At 34.1% G+C, this 20972-nt stretch overlaps 1 protein-coding gene across 3 annotated transcripts in view; it reads right to left on the bottom strand.

The window, feature by feature from the left end:
• rols (rolling pebbles) overlaps window positions 1-20972 on the bottom strand; it is a 630535-nt gene that overhangs the window by 66859 nt on the left and 542704 nt on the right. For 2 of the 3 annotated variants that reach the window (XM_069817947.1, XM_069817948.1), the window contains exons 6-9: window positions 19398-19523; window positions 12981-13241; window positions 7745-7882; window positions 256-363 (exon numbers count right to left, since the gene is read on the bottom strand). In XM_069817947.1, coding sequence (XP_069674048.1) covers window positions 256-363; window positions 7745-7882; window positions 12981-13241; window positions 19398-19523 — 633 coding nt within the window. The remainder of the gene's footprint in view (window positions 1-255; window positions 364-7744; window positions 7883-12980; window positions 13242-19397; window positions 19524-20972) is intronic. The other variant, XM_069817949.1, reaches the window with a different exon arrangement.

Raw genomic sequence — 20972 nt, 5'->3', positions numbered from 1 at the left:
TCAAAACACAGCCATTGTACTGTACAAATCTTGCACTTGACTAATGGAGTGAATTATTTAAGAATATAGTCGTGAATTTTACTACCACCATTTCGATTGTCTTTTGTTTGACACAACTCAGTAGGGCCTGGTGACTAGTGGTCAGCGAGCAACGTCGACTGTTGATGTTGGTGTACCGTGCGTATTATCCAGTTGTTTCGTGTCTTTATTACCACATAATTAAAACACTTAATGAAGCAAAGATAACTTTCTCACCTTTAGGGTCAATTGGGCCCTTTACAGAGCCAGTACGAGCAGACCTGCGAATTGAGGTCCTCCGATTCTTGAACACATTGAGTTCTTCCACTTGTCCGGGCTGAGATGCTGTGAAGAAAGAAAACAATTTCATTATGCACTGCACCAAATATACGAGAACTAATTGCTTACTGACTCTGTCCTATATAAAGCAACATACCGATTACATAATACATTCTATGTGAGAGAAATTACTGTTTATAGAATTGTATTATTAAGATTACATCGTCTGTGTTCCATTCAATATCTTTAATGGTTATAGAATGTGTACTGTGGACCAACTCAATAATATATCCTATATAAGATAACTTACAGATTGAGTCCTAGGTAACACAACTCAGTGATTTACATGTATCCTAAGACAGGGCGACCAGATTTCCAAAATAAAAAAAAACAGGACACTTACTAAAGTTGACATGAATCAACATTTTATCAAAACATTCATTACTACTTGTGTTTATATAATGTCAATGAGCAATAAGGTCCAGTTTTATTTATTTTAAAGTAATAAATACTACACTGTTTACAACAACTAGGCTATAATAATTATCCAAGTATATAACAGAGTAGCATGGATACTTGGCTTAAGTCATTGTCAATTTTTTATATTACAACTAGGCTAGTCTGTATTAAATAGGTTAACTTATCTGTTTAAAAGTATTTCAGGTTAAATTGTACTTTACATCATATCCATGTCACTGTATTCTGAACTTGTTTCATAACAAAATTTCTTGCCTCATATTACCTTTTAACTATTTTAACACTCTCCATGAAGATCAACTGTACAATCTGCATCATATTTCTTTGATGAATGAATTTGCTGTAGAAATGTTAGCCTTTCCTTCAGGAAACTACAGAAGTCCATGCAAGACACATTTTTTGAAATGACATTTTGTGACATGGCCTTTATGGTTTTAACTGAAAATTGGTTCCTTTCGTCAGACCAAATTGAATTCAACAATGAAAACACTCTTTCTGATGATGCATTGGTGCCAGGTTTTCCTAACACAAAACTTATAATCTGAATTATGTTTGTAAAAATAAAGTATTTATCTCTCGTAATAAAATAAAAGAAAAAGAAATATTTTAACAATAAGTTAGGGAAACGGGACACCATTTAAAAAAAAAAAGAAACTGGACATATGGCGTTCCGAGTATACTTTTCCCAGGACAGGGAACAAGAAACTGAAAAAAGGGACAATCCCATTAAAAATGGGACGTCTGGTTATCCTATCCTAACAGAACCTAATGACAATAGAATGCGTTAAGGTGACCATATGTCCCAATTTAGCTGCGATATTTCTGAGTTTTTAATTATGTCCCAGTGTCCCGATAACACTTGCTTTTGTCCCAGTTTTTAAACCTCCAGATTATAGATACAAGATTAGTGTTTGAGAGTGAATTCGTAATTTTAATTCTCTGCAATCTTGTCTCTCTGCTACAGTATTTCAGGCTGTCATGTTGGCCAATATGTAATCTATGTGCGTTAATAGCAAACTCATAGTCAATTGAATTTTTTAATTGAATTTTCAGGACGAGGAGATTATGCCCAGCGCTGTGACCTATAAGATCTACTGCACAGGAGCATTCCCAACCCTTACCAGCTGACTACACTAGTTCACTTCGAGCAGGCAACTCCACACATCCCTAAGTCGGTCATGTGTTATCAGCTTTTAAATGATAATTATCTCCAAATGATCACACTTTTGTACAAATACAGCATAGCTACACCGTGAACTTGTCGTTGTTGTTGCTGTTATCCAATGCTGGGCTTTGGCAATGAAGCCATTAGCGCTCTTGCTCTCCAATATTTCTCGGTGGTGGATCCATCAGGTAGAACTTCACAGGTTTCTAACGATCTTCAGTCATTTCTTCTTCTTTATTGCATAGAGGACAATTTGAATTCGTGTAAATTCCTATTTTATTCAAATGTTTGGCCAAATCATACTCCGTAATCAGTCTCAATTTTGCTACTGCAGTTTTACGTGGGATTTCTGGAATAATTTCTGTTTTTTTATTAAAATGCTCCATTTTTTATCTTTGACTTTGTTACATAGTGCTTGCTTTTGCTTGATTTTATATTTGTTTTTAATTAGTATTTTCATGGATGTAAAAGGTAGGCTTGTATTTGTATTCTGAATTCAATTGGATCCTTTTTTGGCAAGAAAATCAGCAGGTTCATTTCCAGCAATTCCGCAATGTGCAGGTATCCATTGCAATTGAATTTTTTTCTGTAGTTATTGAAGTTGTTGAATCATTTTATGACATTCTTTAATTTGGATTGACATCATTTTATATGAATTTATTGCATATAATGCTGCTTTAGAATCAGAGAGAATGACAGCATTTTGAAATTTATCTATTCTGTATAGTAGGTGTTGGAGTGAGATATGAGTAGCAGTTATTTCCGCATCAAAATTTGTTGTGTGATATCCTGCTGGTTGATAAAATGAGAATAACACAAACGTAATTCCTGATCCTGAGTTGTTATCAATAGTAGACCCATCTGTGTGAACTTAACACAGTCTATGGTAAAGATGGTAAAGACAATAATCAGATGTGAATAAATAATGATGGCAAAATGAGTCTGAGGTCCAACGCCTCAATTGGTTGAAAGAAACTCTCAAACAGGTCATTTGTTCCAATCTGACTTGAAACTGGGCCTCCTTGCTTCATGGTCAGACACACTAATAGTTACTCCACAACAATGAACTAAAGCCACAGTGAACTATGAACAGTCCATAGCATGTGGAGTGATCTACTGCATGTTCTTACAGCAACATCAGCTTCTCAAGTGTACATTCAATGAAACCCCACGAAAAAGGAAGATACCGTATCCTGTAAGTTTTGTAACTGTGATGCCTATACTGGGCACTGTGGAAGAAGTAATATTTTGGCACACATTAATACTAATAAATATCGTAACTGATTGAATTAAAGTAGCATTCCTACAACAAAACTTTTTTGAAACAGTCAGTGCAAAGAAGATGAACTGAACTTAGGTCAAAATATTCGCATATTGTGTGTATGACTGTGAGTAAGAGAGATATAAGTAGTGTCCTAGTACGAAGTTTCGAAATTACGGTCACCTTCAGGGGCGTACACAAGCAGAGGATTACTGGGTTTGAACCTTCCCTTGAACTTTTTTTAAAAATTATATATTTAGATTTGAGTATTTTTCTTTATACATAATCGTTTTCCCATGTCTAATTTTTCACTGTCGGAGTAATAAAATTTACATCCACATAGGCATAGTCCTCTTACTCCTCCTTCAATATAATCCCTATGCTTGGTACTGCGACACATTCGAATTATAACAATGCTATCTTTGTTACAGAGACCTACCATCTAGTACCGACCTTGTAATAAAATGAAGCTGGTCAATTCCACGATAGATTGGACATTGAAGTTAAAAATTAAATTTCGTGTTCAGTATATGTTCTTTATATCATTTTCTTCAGGAAAGTTCATATTTTCAGAAATTAACAGAAAAGTTCGATTTATTTAATTCATCTTTGTTTTACATACATCCGAAGTGAATATTTTTAGTGTGTACTTTTGATCTGTCAAATTTACTTTGGCAGTTTGTTGCCAAACCATAACTTAAAATTAATAAACAAGGCTGTTCTCTGTTGTAATTCTATTAACAGAAAGAGAAGACTTTAAAATCAGTGTCAATTTACTTTTATGAATGTCAGTGAGTTTAAAAATTTGCTATTTTTAAAATAAGTGTTTTTATGTAACACCCGTCACAGAATATGCTTAAAGTTACTCTCTTGTTCTCAGTTTTTGTCCTGAAGGCACCAATTTTTGAAAGCAAAGTCGAAATATGATGCCAAAAGTACAGTATTTTTTAAATTTTTTTTAAACTAAAAATAACAAGTGTTTTAATGTGACGGGTGTTACAAAATTAGAGCACGGAGAACACAGGAATTCTGTATTTTGATTTATTGCAGGTAGTTCCCACAACACATTATTAAATAGGTTTCAAATGTTGGTAGATCTGAAGTTTAAGTTATCAACAGTCGTCAATACCTGTTTCCTCCAAAAGCTTACTTGTCTGAAAGATTTCCCACCAAATTTACATTAAGCTGAATGTTTGGTCGAAAGTTCTGATTTACATAAAAATTATAGGCTACAAAGGTAAATGTACTTATGTTCTATTTTCGTTAATCATAGTACTTTTCTATTCTGTAACATTATTTCTTGCTTACTTAACAAGGAATGAATTACTGAAGATATTAACCACTAGCATAACCTAAAAATAAATGTAGATTGAGCTCCTGCATTTTTAGGATACACGAAGCTGCATGTTAACCATGCAATTATTTATTTTAACGTTTTGAGATAGCTGGATACCATATATATTTAATTGCAGAATGGGGAAATCAGCGGCTGAGAGGCAACCTGAATGCCCTAGGCGAAGAAAATTAAATAAAGATAAAATTCTGTGGTGTTCGAGTAAAGGGGGATAAGTAATTTTTTGTGCAGATGGAATTTTGTTCCCCAGATGAACACACAAGTTAAATTATACAAGTCAGTGTGCAAAAATGAAAAGAATACTAGCAATTGTGTTTTGTGTAGAAAAGTATTTTCAGTAAGAGTTCCAAGTTTAATTTTCATTTATCACCAAGCTCATTTTATGACATCTCCCTTTACCCAAACAACACAGATATGAAGACTATTTGCAGAAGGAGAGAGAGAGGGACAAGCTTAGGAGAACAAAGAAGCTATCAAGAAAAGAATTTACTGCTCACAGTAAGAAAACAAAACTGAAAGTTTAAAACTAAAGGGCAAGAAAAGCTGCATTAATAAACACTAGTGTTTTCAGTGAAACGAAATTCCTGTCACTAGGAAAAGCTGTCCAAATAGTAAAAATTGAGACAGCTCTGAGTATGATTCTGCTGTATTGTTGTATTTTGTTTTGTAATTACAGTTTTAGTAAAATTTATTAAATTCCATTGTGAGAAATATAAATTTATATTTAGCATTTGTTGAAGTGAGCATATAAGCTTACTGTATACTAAAAAGTAAATTTATGTTAGGAACAACAGTTTAATATCAAAAGCGAATCTTTACTTCTAGCCACACTATTTTGATTTTATGGCTATTAAATATTTGTATTAATTGACTTTAGAGCGTCAGAAGTACAATTTTGAAGCTGTAAACATCATATTTGTAATTTACTAAGTGAAAGTTAACTTAAAAAAAATTGCACACTTTGAAACCATATGTCTACCATTGATATTAGGCTACCAGTACTCTTAAGTCTATGTAGTGAACAACAGAAAATGTATGTTCTACGATTTGAACCAAAAAAAAAAAAACCCAAATGTGAAATTTCTTCAGACAAGTAACACCCGTCACATTATTAAGTAACACCCGTCACATAAGGTTAATTAAATTGTAAGTGTAGGGCTTAATATTTTAATTACATCCATTATATCGCTCGATTCCTTGAACTTTCCTCTCACTGAAAATAGGTAACACAATTAATTCAAACTGTGAACTTCACAGAGTTATCAGTTAAACTGTATCATTAATTTATGCATGTCTTTTTCATGTTACACCCGTCACATTGTTTATTTCACTTATATCACCTGACAAATAATGGTTACAAAAAAAAAAAATTAGTTGTGTCTGACAAGCAAGAAGTGGAGATTCATTAGAGTATAAAAGAACTAGTAAAAATATTTTATTAATTATTGTATTCCAATTAAATTTCGAAGAATCTCTTTCTGAAAGTAACACCCGTCACAGTGGAATTGACCAGCTGACAAAATACGAAATTTAACTTGTGAAACATATCAAAAGATTGTTTTAACAGTTTTGCAGTGCAGATGTTAAATATTGTGCATTGTCAATTTTAAACTCATTTTAAGAGTAGTACTCACCCATTCGTTAGTTTGAGTTCCGACTATTGTGAAATGTTCGTTTAATGTTTTGTGCATTTGACAGTTCATATTCTTAATATAAACTTCACATTATTGTTCCGGGTTCTTTGATATGTCTAAGTGACCGCAAAGCTCAGTTTTACCATTTTTTAGCAAAAAGTCGCGTTGTGATTCTCGCGAGGTTAGTGAAAATTTCACATTGGCAAAATAATGTTTCTTTGCAGCCGCAGCATCACAATGTTGTCGCAAATATTCTTCCCAAAACTACAGTAGTTTCACATTCCCCTGTGAAACCTCAGATGATGATGATGATGATGATGATGATGATGATGATGATGATGATGATGACGATGATAATAATAATAATCGTCATAATAATACACAAAATTTTAAATACCGATAATGTAAATTGTAAAAAATTTTATGCTCGACCATGCCGAAATGTAGTAATTATACACCTGGTAGCAGCCCTTTAAAGTACACCTAGTCATTAAAGTTCAGGTGTTCCACCAATCAGAAAACACCATTGTAGCAATATGAAAGCGCAAGTATCGATTATTCTCGGATATGCAATCGAAAGACAACTAGAGAAACGTCACGGAGGCTGGAAATCCAATACTGTCGCAGAAGGTTATGTTCTGTTACTATAATAATTAGCGTTAATTGTAAATAATATTCAAATAAATTCAATTTGTCATCTCGTTTTTCAATGTCTAAATCAATTTCAAGGTTATATCAAGATTAATGTTTATTTTACTCTCTAGATTATATCAAGGTCAATGACATTTGTTTTTCGGAAAAATCAATACTTTCGCGTCTGCACACATCTCACAATTTACGAGATATTGCACAAGGTCAGTTCTGCTCCCCAGTCAGATAAGAATAACATGAATACTTACGAATAATTTCAAGTCAAATATGGTCGAGCATAAAAAGTCGTATGAAACTTGCCTATGATGGTCGCTTGTGCTCGTTTCATAAACATACTCGGGTCTTAATTACTACCATTATAGGCTCGTTGCATAATGCACTATTAATAATGACTCCCCCCTTCACAAAATTCTGAATATGCCACTGGTCACCTTAGAATGTGTCGTTGTAAAAGAACATAATGGAGTTCATAGAAAACCTAACTGGTTTATAATATGTGTTTTGTGTAAAAGAATACAGAATGTTTGCAGGCAACTTGTTGGTTACCTACATGTTACAAATGGCCTCTCATATGAGGGAAATCACTGGTAACAAAACATCTTGCATGTCAGGATGCCTACTGATTCAAAAACATCTCATAAACTGAGCTTTACGTTTGCAGAATGTGTCCTTTGTAAAATAAATTACTATTTATATTTTGTGTTCTATTAAGGGAATCACTGACAATAGTGTGTGTATTTATAGAAATCCATGTAGCTACTGATGACGCCAGGAATACTTGTAATTCCTATGACTAATAAAAATCTAATCTTACACTCTAATCTATTATCAAATTATAATTATAACCTATAAAAAGGAACACAGTTGTTGCAACTTATGCTATGTATGAGTTAGTGAGAACTTACTGGTTACAGAGTGTCTCCTGCTGACGGGACTAGATGAACAATTGCTCTGGCCAGACACAGACATGAGAGATGTGATGCTGTCCGAGGACGGGTCCTTCAGAGTTCGAGCATGGCTGTGCACGTCCGCTTCTGAAGACCCTGGCACATAAATTCCACATTTAGTAAATAAGTAAAATGAAAACATTGTTTAGACTACCAAATATAAAACACAGAAAAAGTAACTTAATACATAAAAATACATAAAAATGATTAATTAAATAGACAATAAAATGTGCACCATTTAAGTAAAAATAGGTGTCATTCAGACGAACATATTTTCTCATTTTACGTTTCCAGAGTTCTGCAATAATTCAGTTCTTTTATCATATTACAGATGATATCCCCGTTTATACGAGCAGTTAATATTTCTTGAAGTGTTAGTCAAGGACATACATAAATTAAATAATTTACTATGCACTCAAATAAGGTGAACTCTTGTTTTCTGAATTGCACACAAAAATATTTTATAATACAAAAAAAGTAAGGTATTTCACTCATTTACACATAGGGTTGCCAACTCTAGAGGACGGAAATTCAGGACACATTAAAAAAATAAAAAGCACATAAACTTATAATGAATTTCAATGTATTTTGACGTTTAATTAATCAATTAGAATTACCTTCGTGTTATTATTTGGTTGTAGCGGTGTATCCCTATATTAAAGAATATGCCATAAGTCTGTACACATTGAAAAGCACAAGGGTTGATAAGTATACAACTCTCTACACTCACTACATTAACAGTGTTTGAAAGAATACTTGTTGCTTCCTTTGCTTTTGTTTACTAGTTCTTTGTTTGCTGAAATATAATAAAAAATTCTCTACATGACATATTAAAATTCGTCTTTACTGAGTTCTAATTTTACAAGTTCTGGCCTCATCCGGTTCCTCTCGTCAGTTCAGAAATTCCTCATTTTTTTAAAAACTCGCTCCACATGAGCGTTGCTAATTCAAAGAGCATGTATGTGTTCAGCAATTTCCTTTAAATCTGGCACACTACATGTCTTCACAACAGTGTCCCAGCGTTCTTGAGGAGTTGGTAGATCTTTCAGTATTGGCATCATCTCTTTCAATAGGCAATACTCTTGGTACAATGCATCACCATTTTCAAAGTCCAGTTCTGTATTAACATGCAATATATTCACTATTTCAGTAAGGACACTGAATGTGAAAGTATCATTAAGGCTTAGAAAAGTGATTTTCTTAAGAAGTGAAGAATCGTAATCAAGTTATTCAAATGCTGATTTACTACCAATGTCACCAATGACAGCCACAAATTCGCTTCTGTTTTTCTATCCATAGAGCTTATAATAATTACAAACTCTTTGCTCCTATTCGTAAAAAAGTATATCGTATAATTATAAAATGTATTTGGTAGCCATTACAAACTATGTCGGATATCTAATAATGAAATATCAATATGACATTTCAGAATATAATATTGCAATGAATAAAAAATTCCGGTTATTAAGCGTCCTGAAAACAATTTAATTTTTTTCCCTGCATAGAGGACTGATTTTCTGACAATCTGGAAAAATTTCGGTCGGTTGCCAACCCTATTTACACATTACATGGTTCAAATAGATATTTCTTTCATTTTGCACCAATTCACATGAAACAGATATTCGTATATTTTATTTAGGTCTACTTGTAATATTATTTTGATTTTTACGAAAATCTGTACTTAAAACTGTTGAGATATTGCCTCATAATGAAAACGAAGTCCAGGATCGACCATAAGTTACTGTATCCTAGAAATTGCATAAATACCTATTATCATTAATATAACTTATAAATACAGTAAGAAAATTTCGAAATGTATAATTATATATATATTTTTCAGAATCACATTGTACTCATATACTCCTTTATATTTTGTATAGTGAGAAAACAAAGGGGTCATTTAGGAGGAAGCGGAAAAGAGCAATTCTCCTCTCCCCACCGGGTTTAAGATAAAAACAATAAGTGAGTAGCGCACTACAAGTGAAAAATATGAAAACTGTACTTTTAACATATTACAATATTCTACTTAAATGTCAAGAAATAAAAGGTGAGCTAGCTAATGACTTTGCTCAAATGAAAACTTTGCTACATTAGTGGTTGTTATCTATTGAAATAAATGTACAATTTTTTTGTTAACTAAAATTGTAATTTGTTTATCAATAAAACTGTGTGCTCATTTGTTTGCACCTAGTTCATATTAACAGTAAGTGCACTAAATTACGTATCATGCATGTAGGATAAATAGTTAAAAGGTCTATTTGTGGGGTAAATTTGACCACAAAAAAATTAGACTTAAACCACTTGTAGTAACTTAAATAATAAAGAAAATACTTAAGTAAGATATGGAGAAAAAAATATTTAACTTTGTGCGAGATCGTGCATATTTGCATGTTTTCCGCACATAACCAATACGCGGTAAGTGTGAAATACCACATTCAGTATTCCCAACGTAACACACATAACCATTTCCCTCTTCTTACCGCTTAAGCGCTACATTCATTTTACTGCTTTAGGCTTTTAACATATTATTTTTAGAGACGTTTAACATAGTAATAATTATAAATTGGAAACTTACCACTGCAATTTCACCTAAATTGCAATGTTAATTATTGTTTTTAAATATTTGCAAAAATTAAGTAAAGTCTACTACCCTACGAAACTTATTGCATTCCTGATACAAGTAACATTAAGGAAGCAGTGAAAAAATCAACGAGATTCCGGATGCCGATGTTATTACTGCAATATGTTATATAAATAATATTGTTAAAATATTGAAATGAAAAATAAATCATTACATAACCTTACCGTTTGTTTTAAGTTAGCATTTATAGACCGGGGGGGGGGGGGAAGACAGACGTATATCACTGCCTGCTGGAGTATAGTAAACACAGAAAACATTTTACAGCAACAATGTTGAAGAAAGATATTTTGGTGTTCCGAAGTTGGCGTCATTAAACAGAAACCAACATGGAGATTTCATTGCAACTAATTAGAAATTCGTCTTTCAGGTATGTAATAAACGATCTTCGCACAAAATAATGTACGATACACGAGCGGTATGTTTGTTTTCATGTTCTCGGAAATTAAAAAAGCTCAACTACGCTTCGCTTTTTCAATCTTTTCCTCGACCATGGAAACGTCAACATACCACTCTTGTAACGTATATTACTATTAAACTGTCAAATTAACTCCAGTTTACGATATGGAAAATAGTTCATTTTAGAGAAAAATAAGACGTGAGTATACCAAGTGATATTGGAGGAACACGTCAAGGATGCCCTTTATCACCTACCATCTTCAACATCTACTTGGAGGATTTAGTGAAAACTATTTTCAGAACACGGGAGGAGTGATAGTAGGAGGAAGAAGAATGACGTGCATAAGATTTGGTGATGATATGGCGTTTTAGCAGAAGAGGAGATGATACTAAGGAATATGCTACTGGAGCTAAATGACAGCTGTGAGCAGTATAGAATGAAGATAAATGCAAGCAAGATAAAGACCATGGTTATCAGAAGAAAAATAAAGAAGGTAAACTTGCGAATTCTAAATGAGGCAGTAGAGCAAGTGGACAGCTTCAAATATTTGTAGTGTACTATACGCAGTAACATGAGCTGCTGCCAGGAAGTCAAATGGATGATAGCAATGGCAAAGGAAGGTTTTAACAAAAAAAGGAGCATCTTCCGCAGACCTCTGGAAAAAGAACTAAGGAAGAGGCTAGTGAAGTGCTTTGTATGGAGTGTGGTATTGTATGGGGCAGAAATATGGACATTACGACGAAGTGAATAGAAGTATTTGAAATGTGAATACCCTAGGGAGAAGAATGTAACGTGTGAAGTGGACAGACAGAATGAGAAATGAAGCTGTGTTGGAAAGAGTGGGTGAAGAAAAAATGATGCTGAAACTGATCAGGAAGAGAAAAAGGAATTGGCTGGGTCACTGGTTGAGAAGAAAAATACCTACTGAAGGATGCACTGGAAGGAATGGTGAACGGGAGAAAAGTTCAGTGCAGAAGAAGATATCAGATGATAGACGACATTAAGATACATGGGTCATTCAATAATAATTAGTGGCAACAATGTTTGTATGTGGTGCTATCAGTAGTAAATGATGCAAGCTGATAACAATGAAAAAGAAGAGCATCTGATGTGTGTTATCTGGGAGTCTGAAGACAATAATCTCATTTATAAGATATTTGTAGCGAGTTTAATTTGTAGATTGTTATCTGTAGCGCTCTAAAATGTTTAGCAAATACGAACATTGAAATTCAGATTGCAAGAGGCAAGAATGCTCGACAATGCCATACAGCATTACTGGAAGCTGGTAGAGAGACTTCACCATATCGTACCGTGGCTAGGTGGGTGCATGCATTTTGCAGTGGGAGGGAAGATGTTCATCAAAAACATGGCGCTGGCAGATCGTAATCAGCAAGTGAATGCTGTAATAGCGTTGCTGGAAGAACATCGTTGTTGGTTATGATCTTGACGGAATCCTTCTTACTCATTCCGTTCCTGTTGGAAATTGTGTGAATGGTACATAGTACAGTTACTTTCTGGAACACCATTTACAACCAGCGGTGCAGCGTAAACGTCCAAATCTCCTGAATTCTCATCCTATTGTGCTACATTATGGTGTTTGCTCTCACATAGCTGCCCCTGTGGTTAATTTATTTCGCAGATGGAACTGGGAAGTTCTGGAGATCCTCCATACTCTCCAGATACGAGTCCATGTGATTTTGACCTTTTCCCGAAAATGGAATTACCACTTAGAGAAGTTCGCTTTAGAACAAGACAAACAATTATAACAGCAGTAGAGCAGTCTGTTCAAAGATTAGTATAACAAAACGCTCTGGATGGGATACGTCATCTCCCTGAGATATAGAGGCAGGTTCTTCATGTTGGAGGAGATTATTTCTGAGTGAATGACCCATGTATATGAGTCATATGAGGAGACAAAGAGGAAGGCAGAAAATAGGAAAGATTGGAGAAAGCTGGGTTTGCAATGAAAGACCTGCCCTTGGACACAACACTGAATAAATAGGCCTATCCCATAAAGTCTTCCCTAAAAAATCTTGCCCACTCCCAATTAAAAACTGAAATGATGGCCCTGTGGGAAAGTAAGAGAAGAATATTCTGTTATCATAAGTGGGGCAGATTATTTTGTAGATACGGTATATTATGATATTTTGCCTCACCTGTGAGTGTGGACACAGGGCTTGTGTTGGTGGAGGCCAGAGTGTGTGCCTCCAGGCTGGCCAGTGAAGAGAAGGATGCGCAGGACTCGTGGCTGTGGGAGCTGCGGTTTGCGGCGGATCCGGGTCGGTGTGGAGGTGACTGGGCCGCTCGTGCTGAACGCCGGGCATTATCACCCAACAGCAGTCCCAGTCGCATGTACAGATCATTCTGCGAGGACTTCTTCACGTGAGACACCGGCTTGATAGTGCCACCTTCATCATCTGTAACAACAGCAACTATCTTGAGAGACTGTCTACATCACCTCTACACACCTGCAGCACCTACAGTAAGGTGAACTTAACACTTATGAGATTGTGGTTGAGTGTATGAGACAGATCAGTGACCAAAGCATTTGTATAATCATTTGTAATGGTAACTGTCAGAAATCAATTTACACGTCTTCTATACATCTATACAGAGTTCTATCCAGGTGAATTGTTTTTCAATATCCGTATCAGAGGCGCTTCTACACAAGTTACAACCATGAATTTCTTGGTTGGAACAACAGTCTATGTCACTAGTCACTTCTATCGCATCCAGTTGTTTACATCGTATCGGGAGTTATTGCACAAGAGTTTGTTCTCTTTACGAATACTGGGTACTTGAACTCTGTGTATCAGGTTTCGGTTGATCTATTACGTAAAATGGACGACCGCAAGACAGTGACGATTTCTACGGTAAATACTGACAGGCTAAATAAAGCTAGGGGGAAAAAAAAAAAGGATCCAGACAAATTAATATTAAAAGTGGAAAGATGCGTCAAGAAAGTTGCTGAGAGATTGTGGTCTTGAATATACAACGAGGAAGACGAAGTCGCAAGTTAGTGCGAAAGATCCCCAAAATAATGTAAGTTCCTGTCTGTTATTTTTGTAGTATTTTATTAGTTGTACTTTAATTTACACTTTACCTAGTGTTAGTTGGTCCATGTTGTGTTTTGCCACTATAGTTTATCTTAGAATTTTATCAAGATATTTCGTTTCAGGAACACATATGTGGAAATTCTTGCAAGGATATGGGCTCACAGCTTGCTCTTGATGTCAGAAAGACATTTAAAATGTATTACTCTCTTACAGGAAGCATTTTAAAACTGTGATTGTTGTTGTCATCACTATTAAAAATTTATACTTAACAGATACAGTAAGCCATCTGTTGGGATGGATACTGAATATTCGGGACAGTGGTTCGAATTCCATCCCCCAACAAATTCTCAACTGTAATATTTAAGTTTCTTTATTCATTGTTTATTGTTACAACTTTCATTACCTAATTTAATGTTGTCCCTACATCTCAATACTGCAGTTATTTTCTTATAATAGTGTTATTATTTGATTAATATTGTACAGTGTGTTTATTCATAACATGACACTGAGTGTAACTTTAATAAATTACATGGTGTTAATTCATATTAATATATAGCATTTAAAAATAAATATCATAATAATTCTATTCATCATTTAATCTTTTTACTGACATTGTAAAATTCATAGTATTCTGATTGTATAAAAACTATTTACTGCCTGTATTCCACAGTAGCATTTCGGTGGAGTTAAAAATATTACAAACTTCTATTATGTGCAATATGACTTTCAATAACATACAGTCGTATACTTCGCTTAGTGTACAAAACATATTGATGGAATAACAGTCTATGTTGCCCGTCCGATAGTAAATTTATGAGCAGAATTACGATGTAACATTTTTTACCCTCCTGCACAATTAGCAGATTGTAACATAGACCGTTATTCGGCCCAACGCTTCAATTACGCAATAATGTATAAAATATTCATTGTGGAATAAAATAAAATAAATTACATAGATAGAAGGCTCTCTATTTACTGTTTAATTTACATATAGATTTGTGTTGTTTATATTTTACATGTACTGAGTTATTGAAATTTAACGATGTTATGTGCCACTGTGACTTACATTATTTTGCGTCTAGCGCAGGCTTGCAGATAAACGTCATTCAACGATTCACCATTAAAGAAAGACCATTAAATGGCATGTGGAAGGTGGAAGTACATGCATAATTGACATATATCACTTTCATCTCTTGTACGTGCATGAACAGTTGGGAATCACTGTTCTAGAAGCGGGTCAGAGTTAAACACAAAATATAAAACAACTCACGACGTCATCTGCAAGATGTCATTCTTCATTCCTGTTACCTACATGAACATGTTTCATAGTCACTCAACAGGCAGCATGCAGTACAACAAACCATTAACTTACCTTACTTCCAAAACCTCGTAACTCGTTAGGATGACGATATAACTTCTGCGCGTTTTCAAAAGTATATCCACAGATCCAGCTAGCTACTAACAAAGCAGTGAAACTTAATTTAGAATACTAGTGATAGCCTAATATTAGACTGATACGAAACAACTTAACTTCTCTCTCTGTGGATATACTTTCAAAAACGCGCATAAAGTTAAAATCGACATTCGAGTGAATTACTAGGTTTTGGAATTAAGGTAACGAAACACAACAATAACACTCACCGTGCAAATCAACAACGATAAAATATTTTTTAACTCAATGCTGCCAATTATTACAGAAGCAAACCAAGCTACCCTCAACACAACAATGACGTCAATAAAATAATAATGTAGCCTTATCGAGCACCATCAAGATTGTCCAGCGTTTTACACTGATATGGACGTCACTGATACAATAACTTCCTTCATTTTTATATGTTTCATGCCACTTTTTTTAATCTAGGTTACGATGACCAGATTCACAAAGATAAAAAAAGAGGATACAAAGCTTCAGAAAAGAGACATTGTTCGAAAAAAAGGGGACAGAAACTATGTATCGGTACTTAGATTTAGGCTATGGTCTATATTATACTTTAAATTACGTCAACATCTATTTCATTACAAAATTTAAAGCTTATATCATACTTAAAAGTATGTTAATATTTCTTTTATTACAAATATGAAAGAACGTGATAATAATGATTTTACAGATATGTAGCTACATATATGAAAGTCAAGGAAGCTATAATTATTAAAGAGAACAGGAAATATCTATTTAGATTTACATTAGCACCTCGATTTCTCGATTTACTAGCTACCTCTGAGCAATGACCATAACAAGGAGGAGCAAAGAGAGTTATGATCGTTGGCAAAGAGTATATTCCGTCGATGTTGGTGCCAACTACAGGGAAATTACTTGAAAAAGGCGTCAAATCAGATAACTTCAAAATATCAGGCATACAAGTTACGAAAAGAAGGGCATTTCTTGATTTTTTTTTTTAAATCCGCCCGGACCCCGGACAAAGGTCTAAAAAGGAGGACATGTCCGGACAAAAGAGGGCGTCTGGTCACCCTAATGTAGATATCTCTCTCTATTTTTTGTATTATTCTTTTGTCATACAAGAGTTCATAGTGTGTCCTTTTACATTCGTCTGAAGCTAGCAAGGGAGGGAAGCTTCTCAGTCCACTTTTTTCTTCTCCTTACGCGCAGGTAGGTTTCACGAGATAACGAATGGCCTATAAACATAGTACCCTAATAAATTCATATATCGTTAGACTTACCAGATACTCATTAGTGCACAACAGGCCAAACTAGTATAAAAAAGTAGGATAAAGTCCGGACACAAAAACATTTGTATAATGCCTTATTCTTTAGGACTTTTTCAGATTCAAAAGTCGATTTAATTGATTATTATTTGTTAAGTTGCGTAGGCATATATTAAATAATTATCTGTAGGCTACAATAAAATAAAATGATTAAATACAGTTAAAACAAAAAAAAATTAAATTGTACCTACATTTTAACTCCAGCACTATATACAGAAACATAGGCCTACATGAGAAACACCAACCTATTTTTTTTAACTAAATTTTACATGTAGCCATAATTACAAAAACTATTTCACTCACCATATATATTTGCTGACAGATCACTGAAACAATAGTCTTCACTACACTCGAAAGAATAATTTCGTATGTTTACAGCTTTACTGATGCTAATTTTGAGGTGAAAAAATATTAAATTGGCTCAACCTCGTGTTACTGATGATATCGCGGATCATGCTACTGTTTATACACGTCGAACGACCGATTTTACGAACAAAGCGTGATCTGCCATGGTTTATTCGTGGCTTATATTCGAAAGAGAATACAGATCAGTGATGCTAATACTTGGAACATTATTCTATCATTGCAATGAGTTCAGACTCTGAATAAAATACATAGACGAAAAACTATAGTTTTATTCGCAGTTCAGAATTATGTTTTGAAATGTAATTTAAAAAAATGAGATAATTGGGACTTTTCCATAAAAATATGGACAATTAACAAATCTTCAAAAATAAATACGGACGGCAGAACAAACCTTCAAAATACGGACATGTCCTGCTAAATATGGACGTTTGGTAACCCTACATATCGGTCACAATATCAAGTGATCTTCGCAACTTAATCCATCTCTTTTACTCGATTTTCTTTCAGATAAATGGTATCAACGTTTGAAAGCGGTTTCATGGTGCCTGAAATTGCCTATTTGGCCACTGAGACCTATTTTTAAGGTTTTAGAGCCTAAAATTGCATATTTCTCTTTGTTGCGTATATTTTGAAATTTTCGTGTAGCAGTGAAAGAGAAAGTTTTGAATGCCATGGGATGGGTTTGGTTCAAATATCCTGTAGGAATAATGACATTCCTGGAAGGTGTTCGGTTTTGTTGAGCACGTAAGGGGTTAGGTACAGCTTAAAGCAGTAAGATTTTTGGAAATATTCAGCATTTGTTTCCTACATTACTGTATCTTGTATAATAACGAAAATTGGTTATGTGTAAAACACTGTACTTCCGCTATATGAAAAAAATATTTTTTACGATTTAAACAAATTATATATATATTTTTTCAAAATTCAAAATGGCGGCAATTCACTGTGCAGTGATGAACTCTTTCCCTCATAACTCATAGACTTGTTAACTTTTTCATGTTTTCTCTCTTTTATTTTATTGCTGAAACTCATTTTTACAATATTACGCTCTTTCAACTACATTCCCCTTAATCAATAATATTTTTTTTTATTGTGTGTTAGAAGAAAATACTGATATTTGACCATTTTTAAATGAATTTATTTTTTATCAGACAATCTATCAAAGGTGATCTTGCATCATATTGTAGATATGACATGCATAAACACACAAAAAATTTCATCACAGAATGTTGGATAGTTTTTGAGTTATGTGGGAAACGCTTCATCACTGCACAGTGAACTGAATTAAAAAAAATGTAAATAATTTATTTGAAATCGTAAAAATATTTTTTCATATAGCAGAAGGACAGTGTTTTACACATACTAATTTTCATTATTGTACAAGATACAGTAATGGAGGGGGAAAATGTTGAATATTTCCAAAATTTTACTGCTGTTAGCTGTACCTAACCCCTTAAGAAGATTGAATGTGATGAATCGGGAGGATGTAATTCTCCCTAAAGAAATCAGCATGACAAACATTGCTAGATTTAAATATGCATCCATTGCTTCGGTATCATTGGGAAGAAACTTTTTCGCTTATAAAATGGTTCTGTCTAAGAAAATAGAAAATTAGAGAAAAACGTTGTTACGTGTTGCAATACCAATTAAGAATGCGTTAATTGTAAATCCATTGGTAAATTAATTAATTTAATTGTAATATGAGCACTTATGTACAGCTCATGCATTTTGTCACGACGCGACGAGCAGTAGGGGAACAACGTTTCTATGGAGGGGATAGGAGTAGAAGGGAAACTCGGGCGTGTGTCTACCGAGTTCAAGGCAAAGGCTAACCCATTCCCCTATAATTCGTAAGTAGACTCATCTGCTCTCGTGCGCAGCTCTGTAGGAAGAGTGGGGGAGTGTCTGGACATAATGCATGAGCTGTATTAGCAGCCTTAGAGCAATGAGGTCGATGAAATCATAAAAAAAAACTACGTACCGGTATTCACAATTTAAGACTTAACAAAAATAAAGTTTCAACCGCAATATTTTACTTTTTTTTTTTTTTTTTCACTGTATATCGTAACGCTTAATACCAATAATTAAATGCATTTTTATAGTTACTGTAATCTAAGTGGCTAGAGATTACATTTTAGCTGCATAAAATAGCATTTTAGCTGCTTGAAATTGTATTTTACGTGCCTAAATGTGTGTTATAGTGCCTATTTTGATAAATTCAGGATCTATTTTAGGTTCCTAAATGTTAGTTTTTAAGTATCTAAAAATCCGAGGTCTAGTAATAATAATAATAATAATAATAATAATAATAATAATAATAATAATAATAATAATAATAATAATAATGATACACAGACTATTGTGGTGTTGAAGGTACCGGTAGCTAATAAAACACAATCAGACACACAGAGGCAGGCAGTGGCATGCCTGTAACAGATGTGGCCAGCTGGTTGAGGCCCGCGGTGCTTCCTCCGCCCACGGACCACAGAGACTTGATCTTGCCGAGGACGTAGCTAGGCCAGTACCTGCTCTCCGTAGAGGACGTCATAGACGCTACAGGGAAGACGGCATTAAAACAATAGAAACTCTACATGACTAAAAATAGAAATCTCATCATTCAAAACACCTGAACATCACTCACACAACAGCCATATCACATCTGCTCCAGAGGAAGTACACTGAACACATTAATGAAACAAAGTGACACCTGTTCATGTTTAATTATTCGATATGCTTGGAGTTCAGTCTTCGAGGATGATACTCTGATTGTTTTTAACGACGCTGTATCAACTACTCGGTTATTTAGCATCGATAGAATTGGTGATTATATGAGTTATTTAATAAAATATTAACAGACATTGGTGAAACATAATATATTTAACAGACTGTTAATTCACTTAAAAAGTGTTAGTTAACAACTGTAAAGTCATCTAACAGACGTACAGTAAATTAAATTGGCCATGAGTCTTTTGAGTCATGTCTCAATTCTTTGGGAGGAGATATGACTGCAAAAGTCAGTTGACAATATTTCTACAAAGAAGTCTGGGGATCAAACTCCTGTAGACACTGTGAAGATCGTGGTGCATAAAATGATTACAAGACAGGTTTTCCTTCTGAAAACTTTGGCTTTGACAGTATCTCTCTGCTACTATTCTCTACCTTCTTAGGCCCTAATATAATCTGTTGTCCATAAACACTTCTCAAAAGTTGAAGATATAATAGTGCACTTGGTCAAAATGAAAGTGGCCAATCTCTTGAGCAGCGAAAATTTTCCAAGTCCCTTCGGGTGAGCGCGCAGTTCACTACCGTAAACCTCCGTGCGCCGCTTTAGTTAACTCCATAATACAAGGCGCTGATTTGGGCTACCTTCACAGCATGCTTCGAATCTCTGTGGAGGATTATTTGTTTTGTCCTTTCTTTTATTTTTTTACAACTCCTTTTAGTATAATATAATCAAATAAGTTTGCTTATGTTAATTATGTTACTTACAGATAATTACAAAATTGGTGAAAATTTGTGGTTATAATTCCAGGAAATCAGAATATATTTTGTCATCAGAATTATGGTTTTTCTTCTTGTTTACAATTACTACATTTAGACCCTGATGATCAGGAATTTAGATTAGTATAATGATCATATTCCCTGTAATACAACTTGCAAATTAATTATTGCCAATTATTTAATCGTCAACATATTTACTGAATGTTCCTTAGGCAATAGAGTGCAAAGCAACAGGGATTAATAAAATAATTAACACAGCATTTTAATATGAAAGCCCCTAATTGTCGTCTTTAGTGTTACTTCCATCTAGCGTCAAAAGTTTCTATTAACACGAAAGAAATAATAAAGGGAAAAGTATTCTAAGATTAAAAAAATGACGAAAACCTGTTATATTTTCACTGATGCATTTAAAAGGCAACAAAAAAAAAGTTTAGTAACTCCACAAAGATTTGAACTGACAACCTCACGAACTCTTAGCTATTACTCTACAAACTACACTAA

Source organism: Periplaneta americana, chromosome 2, assembly GCF_040183065.1.
Source record: "Periplaneta americana isolate PAMFEO1 chromosome 2, P.americana_PAMFEO1_priV1, whole genome shotgun sequence".
In the NCBI taxonomy this organism is placed as follows: domain Eukaryota; kingdom Metazoa; phylum Arthropoda; class Insecta; order Blattodea; family Blattidae; genus Periplaneta; species Periplaneta americana.
Note: the sequence above shows the minus strand (reverse complement) of the source record. Positions and strands in the feature narration are given on the sequence as shown.